Here is a 24,236-nt window from a genome sequence, read left to right as displayed (position 1 = left end):
CTGCCTCCCAAAACTGGGCTTTGTTTTGTGGTGGACCCCATGCATCACCTGTGGCAACATTGTCAACAGTGGGTCAGGAGTGCTGTGGGCTCAGGTCAGTCTCCACACAGGCTGACATGGCCGCAGAGGAAGAATGTGGGACGTATTGACCGAGGGAATATCCCACAGAGAGATCTTTACAGTACGTTTTGGCCCAACCTGCCTCTGCCCACCCAGAAAGAGCGAATTATTCATTCCTGTCCAATCCCCTGAACAGTTTCTTTGTTTCAATTATTTCTCCCCTTTCCTTGCAAAAAGGCCAGCCAAACCAATACTGTCAACAAATCTAACCACATCCTTTTAACTCCCCAACTTGAACGGTTTCCTGTACACACAGTTGACACAGAGTAATAAAACATGGAAACAGGGCCTTTGGCCAAACTCATCCATGACGATCATGGTGCTTTCTAGAGCTAATCCCATTTGCCTGCACTTGGCCCATCTTCATCTAAACCTTTACTGTCCACGTTTTGGTCTGTCTTTTAAATGATGTAACTGTGCCCTCCTCTGCCCCTTCCATACGCTCACCATCCTCTGTGTGAAAAAGTTTCTTGCAGATCCTATATGTCCATAGAGTTGCATGAACCTCAGGTTCATTGATAAATGGGTACTGCCCCAGCTACTGCAATATTATCTCTAGGTTTCCTGCGCCAAGCTCTCTCACAGCCACACCTGACCAGTTCCTGACCAGATCGCTTCATATTATTTAATCTAAGGAGTTTTCGAGAAAAAAAATCCCCAGGTGAATTTTTCCCTCCTTGATGACTCACTACTTATTTTGTAGGTGCTTGGCGGCATAACAATGGTCTCCACAATGTGTGATCTTGCCACAATGGGTGAGCTGGCATTGAGCAATGAAAACCCAGGTGGTCACGAGGAGAACGTACAAATTCAACAGTCAGGATCGAGCCTGGTTCTCCGGCACTGTCAGGCAGTAACACTACCACTGCGTCACTCTGCCGCCCAAGTTGTTGATAAATACTGTGGCTCATTGGTGTTCAGGATGGGATCTCAATTGGAATCAAAGCTCACAGACACCTCCCTGGATACTTCCCTTATCATGTAAATGGATCGATTGTAATCACGTATTGTCTTTCCCCTGATTGGATAGCACGCAGCAAAAAAGCTTTTCACTGTACCTCGGTACACGTGACAATAAACTGAACTAACTAAACTAAACTAACTGGAAATGTCAACAAGAAGAAAATACCACTGATGTGATCTCCATGACAACACTTAACTTCATAAACGATAAGACCATCGGATAGGTTGCATTAACCTCTCAACCTCTTTCAAATTGCTTTTCCGTGTCATTTCACAGAGACGGCAAGAATCATAAGGCGACCTACATTAAATTAGCAGACGAAGCAATGCGATATGCACGTATTAATCTGCAAACTAACATCATTGAATGAATAGATCTGTCATTTTACGAATGCTTGCTTTCTGAAACAAAGCTCCACTGTGTAGGTGCTCACCTTGCACTTGCCATTCACACAGAGATCGGTCTCGTAGGGTCCACACGGAGTGCCATCCAGAACCCGCTCGGCTATCAGGACAGGGGACTCTTTCCCAATGGGGGAGCAAAACAAAGCACAAGGCATGTCTGAAAAAGAAAGAGGTTCTGTTTAGCAAAGTCAGATCACATCCCATTATTAACATCTCATGGCACGGATCCAGTTTCTTGCAGTTACAAGGAGAATCAATGTTACAATAAGGGATTGAATTCAAACAGGATTAATATTTAATAAGTGAATGCAGCAGACCTTTAAATTATCCTTGGCCTGAATAAATCATCCTTGGTCTATCTCTGTGACTTGTGCAACAATTACACTCTGCTCCACAGGCCAAAGGCATTTGGGTAAAGCTGTGTCAGTGTTGAATCCATAATGTGGGAATCTCGTGGTGTCAGATGTGCTGACACGTCAGTTAGATGTTTGCGTTTACCTTATATAATCGTGCTCACATTGAGAGCCCGTCTACTATGTTTAGTTTAGTTTACTTTACTTTATTGCCACACGTACCGAGGTACAGCGAAAAGCTTTTGTTGCATAGGCCATTTAGAACGGAGATGAGGAAAAACTTTTTCACTCAGTGAGTTGTAAATCTGTGGAATTCTCTGCCTCAGAAGGCCGTGGAGGCCAATTCTCTGGATGCTTTCAAGTGAGAGTTAGATGGAGCTTTTAATGATAGCGGAGTCAGGGGGTATGGGGAGAGGGCAGGAACGGGGTACTGATTGTGAATAATCAGCCATGATCATGGTGAATGGCGGTGCTGGCTCGAAGGGCTGAATGATCTACTCCTGCTCCTATTGTCTATTGTCTATTTTCTATTGTCTATTGCGTGCTGACCAGTCAGCAGAAAGACCACACATGATTATGATCGAGCTGCCCACACTGTACAGATACGTGAGAAAGGGAATAATGTTATGTGTAAGATAACTTCCGGTAAAGTCCGACTAAAGATAGTCGGAGAATCTCCAACGAGGTAGCTAGTACCTTTAAATTCTTGTCCTATCTGCTAACTATTGAAGATATCCATCTGATCTGATACATTTATTTATAAGATTTAGTGCTGTGTTTGTCACAATGGCCTTGTAAGAAAGTAGAAACCAAGACCGGCAGATGCTGATTAACTACACAAAAGGACATAACATGCTGGGGTAATCCAGCGGCTCAAGCAACATCTCTGGACATGTCTGAAGAAGGGTCTCCACCCAAAATGTCACCTATCCATGTTCTCCTGAGATGCTGCCTGACCAGCTGAGTTACTCCAGCACCATGTGTCCTTTTTATTAAGAAGCACCTATCCATGTGTCAGTGCACCAGATATTTCTCTGTAAACCTAAATGAAATATGTTTTTTTGTAGGGTGCTATGAAATAATCACATACCTTATTCTGACCAACAGTACAACTGTTTAAAAAAGTGTAATCCCAGACTAATCCTTTTTTATTTTCCCCACAGTCTCATCAATAGGGGGCGTGGCTGTGTTCTGCAGCTGCGGCTCACCGGCAGTCTCTCCGTTTTTTTTTGTGTTTTTTTGTCATTGTTGATGTTAAATGTACGTTTTGTTTTATTTTTAATTCTGTGTATGTAGGGGGGTGGTGGGGTGGTTGGGGGAAACCTTTTTTTTAAATCTCCTCCTCAACGGAGATGCGACCTTTACCGTGTCGTATCTCCGTTCGCGCAACGGCCTAACATCGTGGAGTCGGCGGCCTCCAGCTGGGATCGACCTCGAAGACTCCGGTCGCAGGGCCTGGACTTACCATCTCGGAGGCTTCGGCCGTGGGCCCTGCAGACCGCAACATCGGGAGTTCGCAGGTCCCTGGCTGGCGACCGGCTTTTGGGAGCTCCAGCCGTAGCAGCTTCGACCGCCCCGAAGCACGAGGCACGATCAACCCGCCCGCAGGCCCTTCATCGCCCTGCGTGGCCCGGCCGCAGCACTTTCCATCGCCCGGTGGGGGCTCAGGACTCTCATCGCCCTGCGTGGCTCGGCCGCGGCATTTTCCATCGCCCGGTGGGGGCTCAGGACTTTCATCGGCCTGCTCGGCTCGACCCTGGGACTTTCCATCGCCCGGTGGGGGCTTCAAGGGGTTGGGAGCCTCGATCACCTCGTGGCGCCACGGGAGAAGAACGAGGAGGAGATAAGACCTTGCCTTCCATCACAGTGAGGGTATGCCTAGAGCAATCACTGTGATGGCTGTTTTGTGTAAAAAATTGTATCTGTGTGTCTTGTGTTCTTTAATGTCTACTGCCGGACCCTGACGTGAGAGGACGCTGGCGTTGAGTATTCGCCGCTTTTCCGTCAGGATAGTTTGTCTGTTTGTCTGTTTGTTTCTATGTTAATTGTATTTGTAAAGCGCTTTGTGCATGTGTTAAGGCGCTATATAAAATAAATATATTATTATTATTATTATTATCAACTCTCCCCAGATTCGACTCCTCACCCACACACACGTAGTAACTTATAGTGTCAAATAAACCAGTCAATCAGCACATCTCTGACATGTGCTGGAGAACTGGAGAAACCCTCGCAGTCACAGGACTGCACGAGGAGTCAGGAGTGAACCCTGGTCACTGGGGCGGCACAGTGGCGCAGCGGTAGAGTTGCTGCCTTCCAGCTCCTGAGAACCAGGTTCAATCCTGACTACGGGTGCTGTCTGTACGGAGTTTGTATATTCTCCCCGTGACCGCAGGGTTTTCCCGGGTGCTCCGGTTTCTTCCCACATTCCAAAGGCATGCGGATTTGTAGGTTAAATAACGCCGCATCTGCGCCCGGGATGAGGTGTTTCAGACTAGGGCTTCCGAGATGTCCTCGTTTTTCAGAAAACGTGGCTTCCCCTCCTCCATTATAGATGAGGCTCTCACTAGGGTCTCTTCTACATCCCGCAGCTCCGCTCTTGCTCCCCATCCCCCCACTCGCAACAAGGACAGGATCCCCCTCGTTCTCACCTTCCACCCCACCAGCCAGCGGATCCAACATATCATCCACCAACATTTCCGTCACCTACAACAGGACCCCACCACTGGCCATATCTTCCCATCCCCTCCCCTCTCTGCATTCCGCAGAGACCGTTCCCTCCGCAACTCCCTGGTCCACTCGTCCCTTCCTACCCAAACCACCCTAACCCCGGGCACTTTCCCTTGCAACCGCATGAGATGCAACACCTGTCCCTTTACCTCCCCCCTCAACTCCATCAAAGGACCCAAACATTCTTTCCAGGTGAGACAGAGGTTCACCTGCACCTCCTCCAACCTCATCTATTGCATCCGCTGCTCTAGATGTCAACTCATCTATATCGGCGAAACCAAGCGCAGGCTCGGCGATCGCTTCGCTGAACACCTGCGCTCGGTCCGCATTAACGCAACTGATCTCCCAGTGGCCCAGCACTTTAACTCCCCCTCCCATTCCCAGTCTGACCTCTCTGTCATGGGCCTCCTCCAGTGCCATAGTGAGGCCCGCCGGAAATTGGAGGAGCAGCACCTCATATTTCGCCTGGGCAGTTTGCGGCCCGGTGGTATGAACGTCGACTTCTCCAACTTCAGATAGCTCCTCTGTCCCTCCCTTCCCCTCCTCCTTCCCAGATCTCCCTCTATCTTCCTGTCTCCACCTATATCCTTCCTTTGTCCCACCCCCGACATCAGTCTGAAGAAGGGTCTCGACCCGAAACGTCACCCATTCCTTCTCTCCCGAGATGCTGCCTGACCTGCTGAGTTACTCCAGCATTTTGTGAATAAACGGATTTGTAGGTTAATTGGTTCCTGTTCAATGTGCCTAGAGTTTAGAATAGAACGTGTGTGTGTGTGTGTGTGTGCGTGCGTGCGTGCGTGCGTGTGCGTGTGTGTGTATTTCTGCAATGGGACTTGAAACCATTACCTATTGACGGAGGTGAAAGCAACGATCCTTTCCCCAGGGCAACTCAAACACATCCAAAAACGGACAAATTTTGACTAGTCTGAAGAAGGGTCTTGACCCAAAACGTCAACCATTCCTTCTATCCAGAGATGCTGTCTGTCTTGCTGAGTTACTCCAGCATTTTGTATCCACCTACAGCGTAAACCAGCATCTGCAGTTCCTTCCTACAAATGAGCAGACACTCTACAGAAAATGTACAATTCCCACTTTTGATGGTGTGTACAAACTCCTGAACCTCCTACCACAGGCATTGAAGAGTGCAGCAAATACCGCAGATTATATTGCCAATTATTCTTCAAGAGCTTCCTTGAGTTTGGAATGTAGCCAAGCAGCAGTTCCAGTTGCCAATCCAATCAATAACTTAATCTACACAGCTCAGACCAAGCCTCAATGCACTGCTCATCCCTGTTGCCAGTTTTGTGAGTTCTTTGCATTAAGGCGAGGCCTAGAAATGTTGAAATCCCTGGTCTGAAATGTTTTCATCTCCAAATGTAAATATTTGTAGGTATTCCCTGTGGTTTCTGATGTTTTGCTGAAGTTCCATTATTGACCTGCAATTAATGCCAGATTCTTGCATGGTGCCACTATTACACGTAGAGGGGTTATCTCGACAATAATCATCATGCTGTTGATCATGAAGTAATTCATCGAACAGTCAGGGCAGAGTAGCTGAAAGACTCTGAAAGCCGTACCCATCTTATATTTACTATTGTAACTACACAATAAAACTCCTCTTGAACCCGTCATTTTGTTCACCACCGTTCTGGCCCAGAATGAACAACACTGGCTTGCGTTAGAAAGTATGTATCTTCCTGACACAGTTGCTGGTAACTCTGCGTCCTTTACACCCTAAATTAGGGAGGGGAGGGCCGATGGTTTAATTGCAGATTCCTAAGGAGTTATTCAAGGCTTGCATTTCATTATTGTTGGAAGTAAGACTGGGGGGACCGGGAGATGGAAGGAATGGAAACAACTGCAACTCAGAAGAAAAATGACGAGAGGGTGAACCGAACAAAGCTAACTAATGCTGCAAAGGATAGTGAAAATACTAAGTAAAGGTACAATTTATCTTCTTAAAGCAACGGCTTCTTCTTGAGTGACATTTCTTTCCATAAACTGTGCTTGGCCACAATGGCCTCTTCATTTCACTAAACAGGCAGCCATGGAATGGTGCCATTTGATGCACATGGATTGCAATACAATGAAATGTTGGCTTCTCTCCCTACAGCAGGAAGCGTTCAGCATGCTACATTCTTCCTGGAAAAGGCTCAGAACCAGCTAGTATCTCAGGAAATCTGCTTCGCCCACATGGAACAGGGAGGGGACCACTTGGGTTTTTTTTTTTACAAACCTCTCTCAATTACCACCATCTTTCTTAGCACAAGGCGTGACTCTAGCCAGTGGTGAATTTTCACATTGATCGTGATCAAACCATTCGTTTTTAATCAGGGATCGTTAATGCTGTTACAATTCAGTTATAACACGGTCTCGATGTAAAAGGCAGTCGGAGAAAAGGTATAAGGACACAAAGTGCTGGAGTACCTCAGCAGGTCAGGCAGCATCTTTGAAGAACATGGATAGGTGAAGTTTCGGGTCGTTAAGGCTCCTCACTAGAAGCCTTACTTTTGTACCACCTATCCATGTTCTTCAGAGGCGCTGCCTGATGTATCTGTATCTCTAAACTCCAAACTAAAGTAAACTTGAGAAACAGGTACAGTGACTGCAGCACCTTTTTGGCATTTAGCATTTTTTTAGCATTTCTCCCCTGTATGCAGGGACTTGAAATGGCTGGAAGGGTTTACCGATCAAATATCCATCCGTCTTTGCCTGGTGCATTAACAGTTGTTTGAGGGCCCTGCTGATTTCCCACACTGTATGGGATCCAAATGTTTAATTTGCAAGGGATTCCCCAGCACAATTGTACTAGAGTCTAAGTCTCTCCAGCATGAAGCAATGAGGGAAGTCCAACAGAGAGATTTTTTTTTAATCCTTCCCCGTCACTTGCAAGGAAACAAGGTTCGATGATTTATTTCACCATCACATGTTATTCACTTCAAAATAAATCTTTGGCAATTCAGGATGTAAACTGTAAGATGTGATTCATCAATCTGCGCACACAAATATGGCAAATATTACACTCTGCTAAATCAGGGCAAGGAGCAGTCTGTTCAGTCACTAAATCCAGATTTGTCAAAAGTAACGCATTGTTCGCTCTCACTCCATGTGTGCTGTTGAAGGGCGCAGTCTGTCCTGAATTCAGCAAGCGCCCAGCTCTGCCACAGCAGTCTCGCCACCTCCCTGCCTTCCAATACAAGTTCACAAGATGACTGTGAAGAATAGCAGCCGTTTGGGCCTCAAATTCACACCAGCTATTGGGTTTCACGATTATAAGTGGGTGATGTTCACCTTCCTGCACGCTGATATATTACAGACTTGGGGCAGTGTGGTGGCGCAGCGGTAGAGTTGCTGCCTTACAGCACCAGGGTCCCGGGTTCGATCCTGACTACAGGTGATGTCTGTACCGAGTTTGTATGTTCTCCCCGTGACCGCGTGAGTTTTCTCCAGGTGATCCCGTTTCCTCCCACACTCCAAAGGCGTACAGGTCTTTAGCCTAATTGGCTTTGGTAAAAACATGTAAATTGTCCCTAGTGTGTGTGTGTGTAGGATAATGTTAGTGTACGGGGATTGCTGGTCGGCGCAGACCCGGTGGGCCGAAGGGCTTGTTTCTGCGCTGTATCTCTGAACTAAAATAAACCCGTTAAAAACTCATTTTATGTAAGGGGTGGAGGTTGGCTCAGGAAGAATTTAGGTGAGTGCCAGTTATGTTACCATGGGCCAATTTCAATAGCACTTTGTTTGGAAGAGAGAGCCAAAGTCAAAGTACTAGCATGCCTGAGCTGTTGCTTTGACTGAGAAACAGCCAAGTCTCAATCTCTCCAGACTTGGCTGTACACGAGCGTTTTATCCAAACTATTGTGCAGGGCTGGAAACTCCAACTGCCAACTTTCCAGTTTTAATAAGCTTTTAGCACCAAGCAATCGGTCAGTTTGCAACATGACATTGTTCCGATTTTCACTGCTAATTCTTCATAAGATCAGTCAGCTGTGAGGGGTGCTGTTCACCCAATGAAAGCCTTCTTCTTGACTGGCACATGCATGCCAGTGTGCCCCTCATAATGCCTTTATGTTATAGGAGCAAAATTAGGCCATTTTGCCCAGCAAGTCTACTGTGCCATTCAATCATGGCTGATCCATCTTTCCCTCTCAGCCCCATTCTTCTGCCTTCTCCCCATAGCCCCCGACACACTTACTAATCAAGTATCTGTCCATCTTCGTCATAAAAATATCCATCGACTTGGCCTCCACAACCATCTGTGGCAATGAATACCACAGACTCACCACCCTCTTGAGTAAAGAAATTCCTTCGCATCTTTCTAAAGGTACGTCCTTTTATTCTGAGGCAATGGCCTCTGGCACTGGACTTTCCTATTAGTGGATCATTCTCTGAAACCACTGGACATTTGCCCTCAAAACTCTATGCTGTTTCCTGCCTTCAAGTTAATCCTCTGTTGAAAGCTGTACTTTGCACTGAATTGCAGAGAATCTGCTGCCATTTGGGCCACAATTTCACGTCAGCTATTGTGCGTCATGATTTTAAGAGGGTGATTTTCATCTTCCTGAGCACTGATATATTGCAGATCTGCTGCTTGTTCAGGATTGATCTTTATTTTCATAGATTTCAAAGAGCGGTGAAAGTAAAAGTTACACCTACCCCTCCCCAACTTCCCCACGGTCACTTGTGCCAAATAAAATTTAATTTATTCCAAATTCCAGGAAAGAGTCACTTGGCAAGTTCTGGGTCAGAGTTCTAAGCAACTTGGCAACTTGGCAATCTTTTCCAAGCCAGTGAGAAACAGCCCCATCTTTCGTTCTAGCTCATGAAAAGTTTACAAAATAAGAAGAGGGTTCTCTGTTGTACAACAATTGGGAAAAGTGAACATGGCATAACTGTCTCAAGTTGCAGATTACCAACCTTGCCTTGTTTGCACATGTGGTGTTTTAGGACTTTAAAATAACAGTGTGGAAACAAATTTAGTTGGAATGAAATGAAAATTGGAGATGAATTTAAACAAAAAAGGGCAAGAGCAGTCACGACGTTCATTTCTCACTTTGGAAACAGTTTCCTTAGCTATTCATTCACCGCTCGTAAACTCAGCAAAGCCTTCCATCCCTGACCACACACATGTGCTTCATGCCCGAAACACCAGGATTCCTCAAAGGTAGCAAGCTGCTGATTGTGAAGATACTGAGCTCAGCTCACTCCCAGGCAAGACGAGAGCTTGGGTACCAACAGCAAGCTCTGCTGTCTAGAGTCATCGCTTAATAGAGTACTCCGGACACAGGCCCGTTGACCCAACTTTCTAAACTGACCAAGATGCCAATCTAAGTAGTCTCATTGGCTTACATTCGGGCCATGTCACTCTAAACCTTTCCAATCCATGTAATATCACTTCTATCACCAGCAAGCAGAAACTTTAACCATGTTGTCTAATTATTTTGGTTGGTCATACTCCACCCTTCCTGAGGTCATCTGTTGCTGGCCCTGGTTTATTCTGGCTTTCTCTTGCGCTCCAGACCCAAATAAGGGACAAGGTGACGTCACCACCCCGCGCCCCACGTGACCTCACCCAGCCACCCAGCTGACCTCACCCAGCCAGACCCTCCGGGCCTACACTGTCCGGACCTACACTGTCCGGACCTACAGCGTTCCCCAGGCTTACAGCGCTCCCTGGGCCTAATAAGGGACAAGGGCGGTTCCATACGGGACAAACCAATTTTCCCAAAATACGGGATGACCCGGCTAATACGGGACAGTTGGCAACCCTTCTCCCACCCCACTGCTGACACAAACCCAGCACAGAATGCAAAAACCAGGCGGCATTGTAAATGTGGGAAAGGTGAGTGTCGCCAGGAGGTTGCAGCCAGGCTGGGTGGAGAACAGTCCTGGGCAGCATAGTTCATAATTTCAATATAGACCCTGGAAGAAAAAGTAGGACTTGTTCTTGGGATGACTTGTTCTTGGGATTCCCATTCACTATCTACAACACATTGCCCAACTCATTAACTCTTTAGTTTTAGTTTAGAGATACAGCACGGAAACAGGCCCTTCGGCCTACCGAGTCCGCACCCACCAACGATCCCCGCACATTAACACTACCCTACACACACTACATTTACACTTATACCAAGCTAATTAACCCACAAACCTGTATGCCTTTGGAGTGTGGGAGGAAACCGAAGATCTCGTAGAAAACCAACGCGGTCACGGGGAGAAAGTCCAAACTCCGTACTGACAGCACCCGTAGTCGGGATCGAACCCAGGTCTCTGCTGCTGCAATCGTTAAAGGCAGCAACTCTACCGCTGTGCGACCGTGCCGCACTCTGGAATAGGACAGTTACGAAGTCCTACAGGGTTCTGATGCACGTTGTAAGGACTGTCCACTGTCTCACCGTGTGGAGCATTACAATAATTCTCAAAGGGCTTTGAGAACCTCGTCCGCTATCTCTTTGCTCAGTCCAACTGTTCATCGCAGCGTGCTCATCCCCATAACCTGGTGCCCAGGCAGAAACGGCAATATCGCCACTCTTGTTTTCTCTCCTTTATTAGCTATTGATAAGTTAATAAAAGAGAGGAACTTAGTAAAAGAGAGAACATTGTCCTTTGAATTGTTCTACAGATTTGACAAGTTATTTGTCTCAGACACCAGCACAGGGAAGCATTATTATCTCTTTTATTATTATTAAAAATTATCTGTTCTATCTTCCCACCGGTAGGTCAATGTTGCACTGTCTCATGGAAGCAAACCAAGCATGAACTTCCGAGCCATCTTATGCGATCACGTGGGGCTCTTTGTATCTTGACATTATCTAAACATCAACACTCTGTTCCAGCGGAAGAATCTAATGCAACATGTCTAAAACTAGAATGCTATGTTTAGGCTGTGGGGTAAGAGATTTAATGGGGATCCCAGGTAGAATAGTTTTACCCAAAGAGCAGTTGGAATGCTTGAATGTGGTGTTGAGGAGGTGGTGGAGGCAGGTACTCTCACAACATAGAAGAGGTACCAAGACATCAAGTTTTAGAAGTCTTGGAAGTCTTTGGATGAAATGCTGATAAAAGGATGGGTGCTTAATGATGACATGGTGGCCTTAGGGCTTACTTAAGTGCTCTATATCTCTTTGACTCTAAAATAAATCACCACATATACTTTATCTCCCACAGAAATTTACATAACATACTCCTACAGATAGAATTTCTCATCTTAGTAGTCCATACAACAGTCCTTACAATGGACATAACATTTGCAACTCACTTATTGACACCTACATTCTCATAGCATTCGCTCAGATTTCCTTACAACATAAAAGGGGGTTGTTATAAGGTCATCAGGACTAAGAGTAGAATTTGGTCATTCCGCCCATCAAGTCTACTCAGCCATTCAATCATGGCTGATCTATCTTTCCCTCATAACCCAATTTTCCTGCCTTCTCCCCATAATCTCTGACACCCGTACTAATCAAGAATCTACCTATCTCTGCCTTAAAAATATCCACTCACTTGGGCCCGATAGCCTTCTGTGGCAAAGCATTCCACAGATTCACCACCCTGGGCCCATGGGGTCTATGTTTGCTCTCAAAGCAATCCCAGTCTCCCACTTATTTCTCTGTAACCTATTCTCCCATAAATGCCTGTCAAAACTCCAAACTCGACAATGTTTCATCAGTCTACACTCAGGGGGGGGGATTTATAGCAGCAATTAGACCCACCAATCAGCACACCTTTGGAATTGGGAGGAGACTAAATGGTCCAGTCACAAGGAATACGTGCAAACTCTACACAGACAGCACCATTGGCAGAATCGAACCTGGGTTGCTGGATTTGCTGCTCTATTCTGCCTCCCTGCACAACTGTACAACACCCCAATATGTCATGCTATCCCATGTGCATGGACTTTCTTTAGCTGTTATATTCCTTATAATATTCCATGCATTCCTGAGTTATATTATCTGATTGTTTCTGAGTTATTCACGCCTGTAATGTGATAGTTCTCTACCCAAATAACATGCTGTTTCCTCAAAATGCTTCATATTTGTCTGTGAGGTGGTGCTGGATTACTTACGGAGAAAGTGGAGTTCAGTCACTGAGAATATGTACATCGATGATAATTTTCTATCATTATGAGTTTCAAGGGTACGGGGATGTGCAGGAGAGTGGACCTAAGGTATAGTCTTTGAATAGTGTTATTGTGTGCCTCAACAGCCTTGGGAAGCTAAATGACTTAGAGCTGTCTCTATTTCTTGTGAGTAGTCAGGATAAAATGAATGTCTGCCATTGTGTGGATGATTAGTTGGAGTCTAAGGACTTGCTGAAATCTAAGCAAGATTCCTCCCTGCTTACCAGACCAAAGATGAAAACACCACTCACATATTCAGATGCCAGATGTGGCTTTATACTGAAAACACAGTAAACTGCTTTCCCAGTTGTCTTCACTCCAGTACTTTACTTTAGAGATACAGCAGGGAAACAGGCCTTTCGGCCGACCAGTGATCACCCTGTACACTATCCTACACACACTAGGGACAATTTACAATTTTACCAAAGCCAATTCACTTACAAACCTGAACGTCTTTGGAGTGTGGGAGGAAACCGGAGCACCCGGAGAAAACCCACCCGGTCAAAGAGAGAACGTACAGTCTCCATACAGGCCAGGATCGAACGTTGACCTTTGGCGCCACAAGGCAGCAACTCTACCGCTGCGCCACCGTGCCGCACCCCTCCCTCATATGTCGTATGTACCAAAAATCCTATCACATTTTACAAATGCTTGGTATAATTTATGACTAGTTATCAATCGCTTCTAACTTTGTCAATTATGTTTTAAATGACATCTGCAGATATACATTATCATATATATACAGCCGGAAACAGGCCTTTTCGGCCCACCAAGTCCGTGCCGCCCAGCGATCCCCGTACATTAACACTATCCTACACCCACTAGGGACAATTTTTACATTTACTCAGCCAATTAACCTACATACCTGTACGTCTTTGGAGTGTGGGAGGAAACCGAAGATCTCGGAGAAAACCCACGCAGGTCACGGGGAGAACGTACAAACTCCTTACAGTGCAGCACCCGTAGTCAGGATCGAACCTGAGTCTCCGGCGCTGCATTCGCTGTAAAGCAGCAACTCTACCGCTGCGCTACTGTGCCGGGCATCCACGAGATTAGGTTGGTAATATTGAGCGTTGTCATCGAATAAAGCACAGGGGATCCAAACGGAATCTTCACGCAGCAAAAACCAGTCGGGTGCAGATGCCGGTGAGAAGCTCTCCTCCAAAGAGAGAGATTCTCGTTCCCTGCCTTCAGTGCTGCTCCACACATTGCTATCTCGCACTGCTCTATGTCTCCTCCTCTTCCACATGGATGACCTTTCGCTGGTGGAACTATTTACACATTTTAATATATTCCTTGGCATGCACTAAAACCGTTTGAAGTAGCTGACCCTCACCTCCAACTCAGCTCATCTCAATTCTAACCTTCCTCCAGAATTGAAGGCAGAAGTGAATTGTCCAAAAATTCTGGATTTAGAAACATAGAAAATAGGTGCAGGAGGCCATTCGGCCCTTTGAGCCAGCACCGCCATTCATTGTGATCATGGCTGATCATCCACAATCAATAACCCGTGCCTGCCTTCTCCCCATATCCCTTGATTCCACTAGCCCCTAGAGCTCTATCTAACTCTCTCTTAAATAGACAATAGACGATAGACAATAGACAATAGGTGCAGGAGTAGGCCATTCGGCCCTTCGAGCCAGCACCGCCATTCAGTGTGATCATGGCTGATCATTCCCAATCAGTACCCTGTTCCTGCCTTCTCCTCATACCCCCTGACTCCGCTATCCTTAAGAGCTCTATGTAGCTCATCCACCCATCAAATCCATCCAGTGATTTGGCTTCCACTGCCCTCTGTGGCAGAGAATTCCACAAATTCACAACTCTCTGGGTGATTCATTAATCTCTTCAGGTAGATATAAATTATCCCATCACACCACTGAAAGGGATGGGGGAAGTTTCCCCAAATGCTATCAGCCTCCCTCCTTCAAAGACCACCAGCAAAATGGAGTACCTGGCCGGCGGTCTCGTCACTTTCATAGGGCATTGCTTTGTACAAATACCAACTGCATTTGCCCACAGATCAAGAGTCAAGAGTGCTAATTGTCAGATGTACTGGAAAAGAAACAATGACATTCTTACTTGCAGCAGCATAACAAGTCTGTAAACACGGTACTCGCAGATAACATAATAAACCAAAAAAATCAATAAATTAAAAAGAAAACAATATTAGAGCAAAAAAAAACGTTGAAGTCCTTCATGCAACCAAGAGAGTTCATAGTTTGTAGTTTAATTGATGCTTATTCAACAGTGACTGTTGAAGGATGAGGGGGGATATTATTGATCTTATTGAAACATATAAGATAATTAGGGGATTGGACACATTAGAGGCAGGAAACATGTTCCCAATGTTGGGGGAGTCCAGAACAAGGGGCCACAGTTTAAGAATAAGGGGTAGGCCATTTAGAACGGAGATGTGGAAGAACTTTTTCAGTCAGAGAGTGGTGAAGGTGTGGAATTCTCTGCCTCAGAAGGCAGTGGAGGCCAGTTCGTTGGATGCTTTCAAGAGAGAGCTGGATAGAGCTCTTAAGGATAGCGGAGTGAGGGGGTATGGGGAGAAGGCAGGAACGGGGTACTGATTGAGAGTGATCAGCCATGATCGCATTGAATGGCAGTGCTGGCTCGAAGGGCTGAATGGCCTACTCCTGCACCTATTGTCTATTGTCTATTGACTGCGCCCCACAGCCACATTACTGTTTATGAAGTATGTTTAGTCACGGTGATGGGGTGGGGATAGTTTGGGGTAAGTTGTAACTTAAGGTACCCTCAGGAACTTGCTGAGGAATTAACCAAAAGGTTAAACCACCTTCCCATCAGCGACATTTGGCGGTGTAGAGGTCTATACTTCACACATAGTCCAGCGCATTGCTCACCGTCATTGAGGACTGCAGTCCAGTGTTTCCTCTTCTTTTGACCTTGCCTGTCCAGGGACTGGCATTGCTGATCGCGGAAGTTGCGCATCCCCTTGGTGCAGTGTACATTCTCACAAACCTTATGCTCCACGTTGGCCCCCAGGCAGTTTGTTCCTCCTGGACCTGGACTAGAAAGCACAAAGTGCAAAACATCGTCAAACTTGTAATACCTCAGGCACACAAAAGTGATCACGCACCACTCCATGACCGTCTCCATTGTTGTCATCCTCACAGAGAGAGAGAGAGAGAGAGAGAGAGAGACGCAGCACAGAAACAGGCCATTCGGCCCATTGAGTCCGCGATGGACCTTCAACCACCCATTCACATTAATCCCATTTCTTGCCTTTGTTTCTTAAACTAATTGCAGGGCGAGTAGTTAGTTAGTAACAAAGATACTAGAGGAGCAAGATGAACCACTCTGTCGAAATGGCCTATACTGAAGTGTTGTACGCAAAGGAGCGTAACGTCCGCCATTTTAGTAAGCAAAACCCACCGTTCGCTATGCCTCTCGCAGTGTAATCAGTGTTTTGGGGGAACAGTATGTGTGATGATACCATTAAAATGCAGAATGCATCTCATCTATCAATTCACAGATTTTTGTTATTTTTCTTTTTAAATGTTTCTGCAAGTTTCTACTAAAATGGCGCCATGACATACTACGGTTTTTAGGGTCGAGTGGTCTATCTTGCTCTGCTCGATTATCTTTGGTTAGTAACTATATTCACTTATTCGCCATTAATAATTCCAGGTACCCACCGCTGTCTGTGTAAAAAAAACATGCCTCACACATCTTTAAACTTCGTCCCCCTCACAGTAAAGCTAAACTCTCTAGCATTTAACACTTCCATCCTGGGGGGGAAAGATTCTGACTGTCTACCCTATCTACGCCTCTCATTATTTTATAAATCAATCCATCAACCTCCGGCAAATTCAAGTTTGTCTAATTTCTCTTTATAACTCATGCCCTCTAATCCAGGCAGCATTATTGCTCTTTATAACTCATGCCCTCTAATCCAGGCAGCATTATGGTAAATCTCTTCTGCACCCTTTAAAGCTTCCACATCTCTCCTGTAATGGGGCGACCGTAACTGCACACGACAATTTGTACACAACTGCACATTATGAACTAACCACAACATTAATCACAAACGTTGCTGACGTCTTGGGATGATTCTTAGTTCTAAAGAACAATTCAGGTGGAGGAGTGGCTTCCTGTATTTAACACATGCCACTGACACTGAAGAATTGGCACCGTGTGCCTGGGTCTCAGGGTTGCCAGGTGCACGTGGCCAAAGGCAACCATCTCAGCACAATGAGAACTCATGCCCTCTAATCCAGGCAGCATTATTCTGATGGAATCAACTTACGGAGGGTTGTCGCATTTTCTTTGCCTGAACCTGGCTCCAGTTCCACAAGTGCGGCTGCACATACTCCACTGGCTCCAGCTGTTCCAGTCACCATCCAGGTGCTCAGGGAGATGCGTTTTGCGGACGCACTGCCCTGCTCTGCACCACTTGAACGACAAGACAGAGCCTTTGTTAAAATCTGCACCGGCACACCCACAAAGTGATTTCAAAATCCAACCATTAATAGTAGACAGGTTCAAGAAACATCCCAAGAGGTGACTGGAACGTTAGGAGGTGACCAAGCTGAGGGATGTGGAACAGAGATTGTGATATGTCTTGACGGTGGGACTCACATATTCCCAATATGTTGTGCACGAAAGCCCTTCTCTCGGAGTCAAATTGGATATGAAATCTTTAGTTTTTCAGTTTAATTTAGAGATACAGTGTGGAAACAGGCCCATCAAGTCCACACCGACCAGCGATCCCCGCACATTAACACTGTCCTACACGGACTAGGGACAATTTACATTTATACCAAACCAATTAACCTACAAACCTGTAAATCTTTGGAGTGTGGGAGGAAACTTGTGGGAGGAGGCTTGTATTCACGGGAGTTTAGAAGGATGAGAGGGGATCTTATAGAGACGTATAAAATTATAAAAGGATTGGACAAGCTAGATGCAGGAAAAATGTTCCCAATGTTGGGGGGAGTCCAGAACCAGGGGCCACAGTCTAAGGATAAAGGGGAGGCCATTTAAAACTGAGGTGAGAAGAAACTTTTTCACCCAGAGAGTTGTGAATTTGTGGAATTCTCTGCCACAGAAGACAGCGGAGGACAATTCACTGGTTGAATTTAAAAGAGAGTAAGATAGAGCTCTAGGTGCTAGTGGAATCAAGGGATATGGGGAAAAGGCAGGCACAGGATACTGATTGTGGATGTTCAGCCATGATCACAATGAATGGCGGTGCTGGCTCAAAGGGCCAAATGGCCTTCTCCTGCACCTATTTTTGATGAAACCGAAGATCTCGGAGAAAATCCATGCGGTCACGGGGAGAATGTACAAACTCGGTACAGACAAGCTCCCGTAGTCAGGGTCAAACTCGGGTCTCTGGCGCTGTAAGCATTATAAGGCAGCAACTCTACAGCTGTGCTGCCTTGTTGCCCTGTTGAGTAAAACTCTGATAGTCTGGTATCCAAGTGTTTGGGAGTTCTGCTGATTTGACATCAGGCTCACTCATTCGACCACAAGGTGAGCTGGGAGTCCTGTGTTGGGCGCTGGACAATGGGGTTGGGTTGTTATTGGAGACAGGGTCCAGAGGACCAGTGGCCAGGTTCGCATCCAGAGCCAGGATCCGGAGTACTTGCACATCTGCTTCTGTTAAACTCTCCGGGTTCACTGGAAAATCTATTACAGTATGGCGTAGCATGTAAAAGAAGTGCAAAAAATGTATAAAGAAGGAACTGCAGATGCTGGTTTACAAAAAAAGACACAAAGTGCTGGATTAACTCGATGGGCCAAGCAACATCTCTGGAAAACATGGATAGATGGGGCACGTAGGTCGGCGTGGGCAAGTTAGGCCGAAGGGTCTGTTTCCATGCTGCATGACTCAAAGAAAAAAATTCTTTAGCACTATTGATATGGCCCAGATTTGCGTGAAGTGGTGCTAAGTGACTTGTGCTGGTGCCCAGCTCTTCACACACTGTTTCCCATCACTAAATAGACAGGGTCTCAGTGGCAGATATTGATCCAATGACAATTACTTTTCGTGCTTTAGACTAAACTTCTCTGCAATGCAAACTGTTCCGTTCCTCCATCTGAAACTTCCAGTTTCTAATTTGCAATAAAATGCCGCATTGCATTCCAGAGCAACTCCAGGTATGATCCACCCTGAACTCTATTCTGCTGCAAGATAACGTTCAACCCTTTATATTGCAGCCTGCTGAATTTAAACATTCCATTAACCTTCGTGATTGTTTTTTTAACTTTCCCCTGGCTATTATTGAGTTGTGTGCGTGGATTCCCAAATCTCTTAGCTCCATCTCTCCCATCGCCACTGCTCCTTCGATTAAGTGCAGGACAAACTGTGCCTCAGCAAAGATAAGTGGTATGTACCAAGGCCAATTCACATCTCATTCCCTGTTACACTCAGTTATCTTCAGCTGCAGAATTCCACCTTAAAGAGGCCTCTAAATAAAGACTTTGCTGAACTTTGACTGTACTTGGCACGGGTTTAGCTGGGGTCACAGGAACTGAGGCCTCGAGATTTACATCAAAAGTTATTCAAACTCTCTGAACCTTGCATTTTCCTTACCAGAGAAACTGGAGCAAGTGAGGTAAAAGTTCAGTACAAGGACACTGTCCCCAGCGTACATTGTGGAGTACGTTTCTCAGGGCTGTGTCCTGGGTCAGTACTGCCAATCCCAACGCCTGCCACTTACACTCTGCCCACTTGGAGACGGGAAACAGTGATTAAAATTGGTTGGCTGTCCACACAGAGCAGTTAGGAATCTGTCACTGAGGGAAATTACACATCTTCGGCGCCAGCTCTCGCCATCCACCCCTTGCCCCTTGTTCTTGTTCCTGGCCCCACATCCTGTAAACAAAACATTCCTCCAGAGGGTCAGTCACAAACGCATTGACTTCGATCCCACGGGAAACTTAGTTCTCTGATCACCACTTCCGAAATTCTCCATGGATGGACCCATGTGGTGGAGCAGTCAGTGGCCTCAGTGTCTTGTACATCAGCCCTGGACCCACTGTGAGCTGCTCTCAATCTGTAGGTGGGTGGTAGCATCTTGGGAGTTAACGGGAATGTGGGGGAATAAACATTTGGGGTTAATGTAGGATTAGTGCAAATGGGTGGTTGAGGGTTTGAGTGGAGCCACGGTGTAAAGGGTCTGTTTCTGTGCTGTATGATACTACGGCAATATGCACCAGATTCATAAGTTCAAGAAGTGGAATTAGGCCATTCGACCCATCAAGTCTACCCCGCCTTGATAATGGCTGATATATATCTATGCCATGGCTGATCTATCTTTCCCTCTCAACCCCATTCCCTTGCCTTTCTTCATAACCCCTGACACTCTTACTAATCAAGAATCTGTCAAACTCCACCTTAAAAATGTCCATTGACTTGACCTCCACGGCCGTCTGTGGCAAAACTATGGGATGAATTATGGATGGGATGTGTGGTGGGCCTGTTGTCCTGTGGTCAGCCAAGGATGCGGGCCTGTGTTGTGGCCGGGTTGTATCGTGGGTTGGGCTTGCTGCAGGTGGAATACTTTGCTGGCAGAGCTTGTTGTTCTCAAGAGGTGATGCGGGTAGGTGGCGCTGTGGAGGGAGGGCTGATGAATGGGCTGGGCATTACTGTGGGCAGTCAGTGTTGGCAGCATGGAGTATTGGTCTTGGTGGGTGTTTTGCAAGTGAGTGCTCTGTGGGAAGGGGTTGTAGCTGGTAGGGATGAGGGACTTGCTATGGGTGGGTTCTAGATTGAGATTTTTTTAGATTTAGAGATACAGCGCAGAAACAGGCCCTTCGGCCCACAGGTCCGCACCGCCCAGCTATACCCACACACTAACACTATCCTACACCCACTAGGGACAATTTTTACATTTGCCCAGCCAATTAACCTACATACCTGTACGTCTTTGGAGTGTGGGAGGAAACCGAAGATCTCGGAGAAAACCCACGCAGGTCACGGGGAGAACGTACAAACTCCGTACAGACTGCTGTGGATAGAGTGTTTATGCCAAACTGTTGGAAATCTGAGTCCTCCATAAAGCATGAAAAGGCTAAAATTAAACCAGAAACGCTGAAAATACTACCACACGCCCACACACATGGAGCACTTTACAGGGGCCTATTAACCTATCAACTAAAATGGCACAAGGTGCTGGAGTAATATCTCAGGTCAGTCAGCATCTCTGGAAAACATGGATAGGTGAGACCCTTCCTCAGACTGGATAGGTGAAATTTCGGGTCGAGACCCTTTCTCAGATCTGAAGCGTCACCTACCCATGTGCTCCAGAGATGCTGCTTGACCTGCTGAGTTAAGCCAATATTTTGTGTCGTTTTGTGCATTATCTAGCATCTGTAATTCTTTGTTCCTACAACCTACCAACCAATGTGTCGTATAGGATGTGTGAGGATACAGAAACACTCTGAGGAAACCTAGGGTGAATGTGCAAACTTCACCTGAATCAGGATTTAAACCCACACTGCCAGAGCAATGAGGCAAGAATCCAGAGAAAGGGTCTCAACCCTAAACGTCGATTGTCCATTTTGCTGAGTTACTGAGCTCCAACTAATCTCCTTCATTGTTGCAAATTCAGCTGCAGTCTGTTTGTTCAACAAGCAGTTTGTTCACTCACAACGGATGTCAGGGGTTATGGGGAGAAGGCAGGACAATGGGGTTGAGAGGGAAAGATAGGTCAGCCATGATTGAATGGCAGAATAGACTCGATGGGCCAAATGGCCTCATTCTGCTCCTATCACCTATGAATTTATGAACCTATGTATATGGCCGCCATGCCAGGTTTTCTGGAATAGGACTACTCGAAGTGCTTGGCCCATGGTAAATCTAAAAGCGTCTCACACAAATGCACAGCAATACTGGGTCTAATAGAACACTACTGGCCTTTAACTCACTTTGTCAACACCACATTCTGTTCCATCCAAGGGAGCATCCAATTTTGTTTTGCATGGCAGGTCTTCTTCCACCAGACACCAGAGCCCAGAACACATCAAATGCTGAAATAAAAGAAGATTCGATGGTTAGAGGTCAGAGCTATGATAAATCTCAAATCTGCCGAGTCCGTATACAAAAAACAGATCAACAAATTTTATAATCAAATCAAATGAGTCTGAAGAAAGGTTCCGACCCATCCTTTTTCTCTAGAGATGCTGCCTGACTTTCTGAGTTACTCCAGCACTTTTTGTTTAGTTTCATCAAATTTTACAGTCACTTCGCTCGAAGATTATTTGCTCCCATAGTCAGACAGCATGGAACCAGGAACTACGGCACAACTTGCCCACGCCAACCAGTGAACCGTGAACCATCTCTGTGAAGTGGGAGAGTTTACTTTGCTTTCAGTAGCTGATTTGGTCGCTACAGTGTTCAGAGCCATAGACATCTCCCATCCCACCGTTCGCCAGTTGGAGCCTGTCAACACTGCGTTCCTGACCCTGGAATATCACCAGCGGGGAGCAGCCAACCCCAGATCATGGGGACGATCTGACACTGTGCGCTCAGCATTGGCAACAGAGTGGGAACTATCCCTGGCCTCATGTTACCAGATAATACAAATCAGAAATATAAACCACTTGTCGAAGCAGTGTGCTGATCAAGGAAATTGTATGTAAGTTCTGTATGGAAACAGATGTTGAAGCAATGTTAGCCTTTTATGCATAGTCTACCATGCTAGTCAATTATCCCATACAAATAATATTTCCACCTTGGTTGCTGCTGTAAAGAGTCAGCGATAAACAAGAATTGAATTCCTTCCTAATCAGCTTCAGATTTGATTGAATTACACTGCTGGCTCCGTGTGAGCTATCCCAACTGCTGATTGCAGACATCCAACATCACTAATTAAGCTGCTGGGCTCCAGAGGTGCCGTTCCTCCCCGTATTCTGTGGTTCCCAGCATGTTACCTATGCACACACCTTCACCAGGACAGCGTAGCGGTAGAGTTGCTGCCCTACAGCACCAGAGACCCAGGTTCGATTCTGACTACGGGTGCTTGCCTGTACGGAGTTTGTACGTTCTCCCCCATGATCTGTGTGGGTTTCCTCCCACACTCCAAAGACGTACAGGTTTGTAGGCTAATTGGCTTGGTATAATTGTAAATTGTCCCTAGTGTGTGGGATAGTGCTAGTGTACGGGGATCGCCGGTCGGCGCAGACTGGGTGGGCCGAAGGGCCTGTTTCCACACTGTATCTCTAAACGAGACCTGGCGGGTGTGTGTGGTGATCTCCTCCTTCCAACCCACCCCCGTGTAAAACTCACCACTGTTACACCTCACAGGGCCAAATCCCAACCTGAGCCCTTCTTCTGTTGGTCTCAGCAATGAGAGGGAGCAGCGGCCCTTTCATGAGGTGAGGGGCACTGTGACGTGGCTGGCAGATCCAGCTCCTGCTCTTCCAACAGACTATGTATGTTTGTTTGTGACTATAACACAATATTACTATATTTGTATGTATGTTTGTTTGTATGTTTGTTCGCACAGGTTTCTTTGTAACTATAACACTATATTCTGCACTCTGGTATTCTTCTCTTTGAACTACCTGTGGTACTTGTGTATGGCTTCATTGTACTCGTGCATGGCCTGATTTGGCAGGACAGCACATAAACACATTTATTCACTGTACCTCAGTACACGTGACAGTGATAAACCAATACAGTCAATGTCTCGACCCGAAACGTCACCCATTCCTTCTCTCCAGAGATACTGCCTGTGCTGTTGAGTTACTCCAGCATTTTGTGTCTACCTTCAGCACGTAGAAACCTATCCATTAGAATCAGGGGGCACTCAAGCCTACTATTCCATTTAGTAAGAGCATGACTGGGCTGTATATATCATCAGCACCATATTCCTGCCAACCTGCAATAATCTTTCACCCCTTTGCTTACAAAGATTCCATCTACTTCTGCCTTAAAAATGCTCAAGGACACCGCTCCCACTGACCGATGGGAAAGAGTTCCAGAGACTCATCATGCTCCTCATTCACTCCTGAGAATCTTTGACCCACGACCGTTCCAAATGCAGAAGCAGCCATCGGGTTGGCATCGGGAGCCTTGAACCCATGAGTTGGGAACACACGGAAACCACGTGGGGCAGGTGGGACAAGTGGGCCACCTCACAAACCACCCACACTTTCCTCTCCCGCAAAATCATGCAACTCCTGCACCAGTCCTGGCACGGTCAGCCAGTCCCATAATGGTCTGATCAGTGGCCGAAGAACTGCCAAAAATCTGAGTCGCCCTCAATCCCTGAGAGGAGGAGAAGGTGAAGAGTGTGTGCACACAGAGCAAGTACACAAACTGCCTGCTTCCCCACATCAAGAATGGGCTTGTATTCACTGGAGTTTGGAAGGATGAGAGGGGATCTTATAGAGACGTATAAAATTATGAAAGGTCTGGACAAGCTAGATGCAGGGAAAATGTTCCTAATGTTGGGGGAGTCCAGAACCAGGGGCCACAGTCTAAGAATAAAGGGGAGGCCATTTAAAACTGAGGTGAGAAAAAACTTTTTCACCCAGAGAGTTGTGAATTTGTGGAATTCTGT

The 24,236-nt window shown here is 46.2% G+C and overlaps 1 protein-coding gene across 1 annotated transcript in view; it reads right to left on the bottom strand.

Moving 5' to 3' along the window:
* Positions 1-24,236, bottom strand: part of adamts17 (ADAM metallopeptidase with thrombospondin type 1 motif, 17) — a 222,727-nt gene that overhangs the window by 64,141 nt on the left and 134,350 nt on the right. Inside the window, exons 11-14 of the mRNA XM_078427059.1 lie at positions 21,598-21,699; positions 16,970-17,115; positions 15,564-15,730; positions 1,518-1,645 (exon numbers count right to left, since the gene is read on the bottom strand). Of these exons, the coding sequence (XP_078283185.1) occupies positions 1,518-1,645; positions 15,564-15,730; positions 16,970-17,115; positions 21,598-21,699 (543 nt within the window). The remainder of the gene's footprint in view (positions 1-1,517; positions 1,646-15,563; positions 15,731-16,969; positions 17,116-21,597; positions 21,700-24,236) is intronic.

The sequence above is a fragment of the Rhinoraja longicauda genome, chromosome 33 (genome assembly GCF_053455715.1).
Source record: "Rhinoraja longicauda isolate Sanriku21f chromosome 33, sRhiLon1.1, whole genome shotgun sequence".
Lineage (NCBI taxonomy): Eukaryota > Metazoa > Chordata > Chondrichthyes > Rajiformes > Arhynchobatidae > Rhinoraja > Rhinoraja longicauda.
This window is presented reverse-complemented; position numbering and strand designations above follow the sequence as displayed.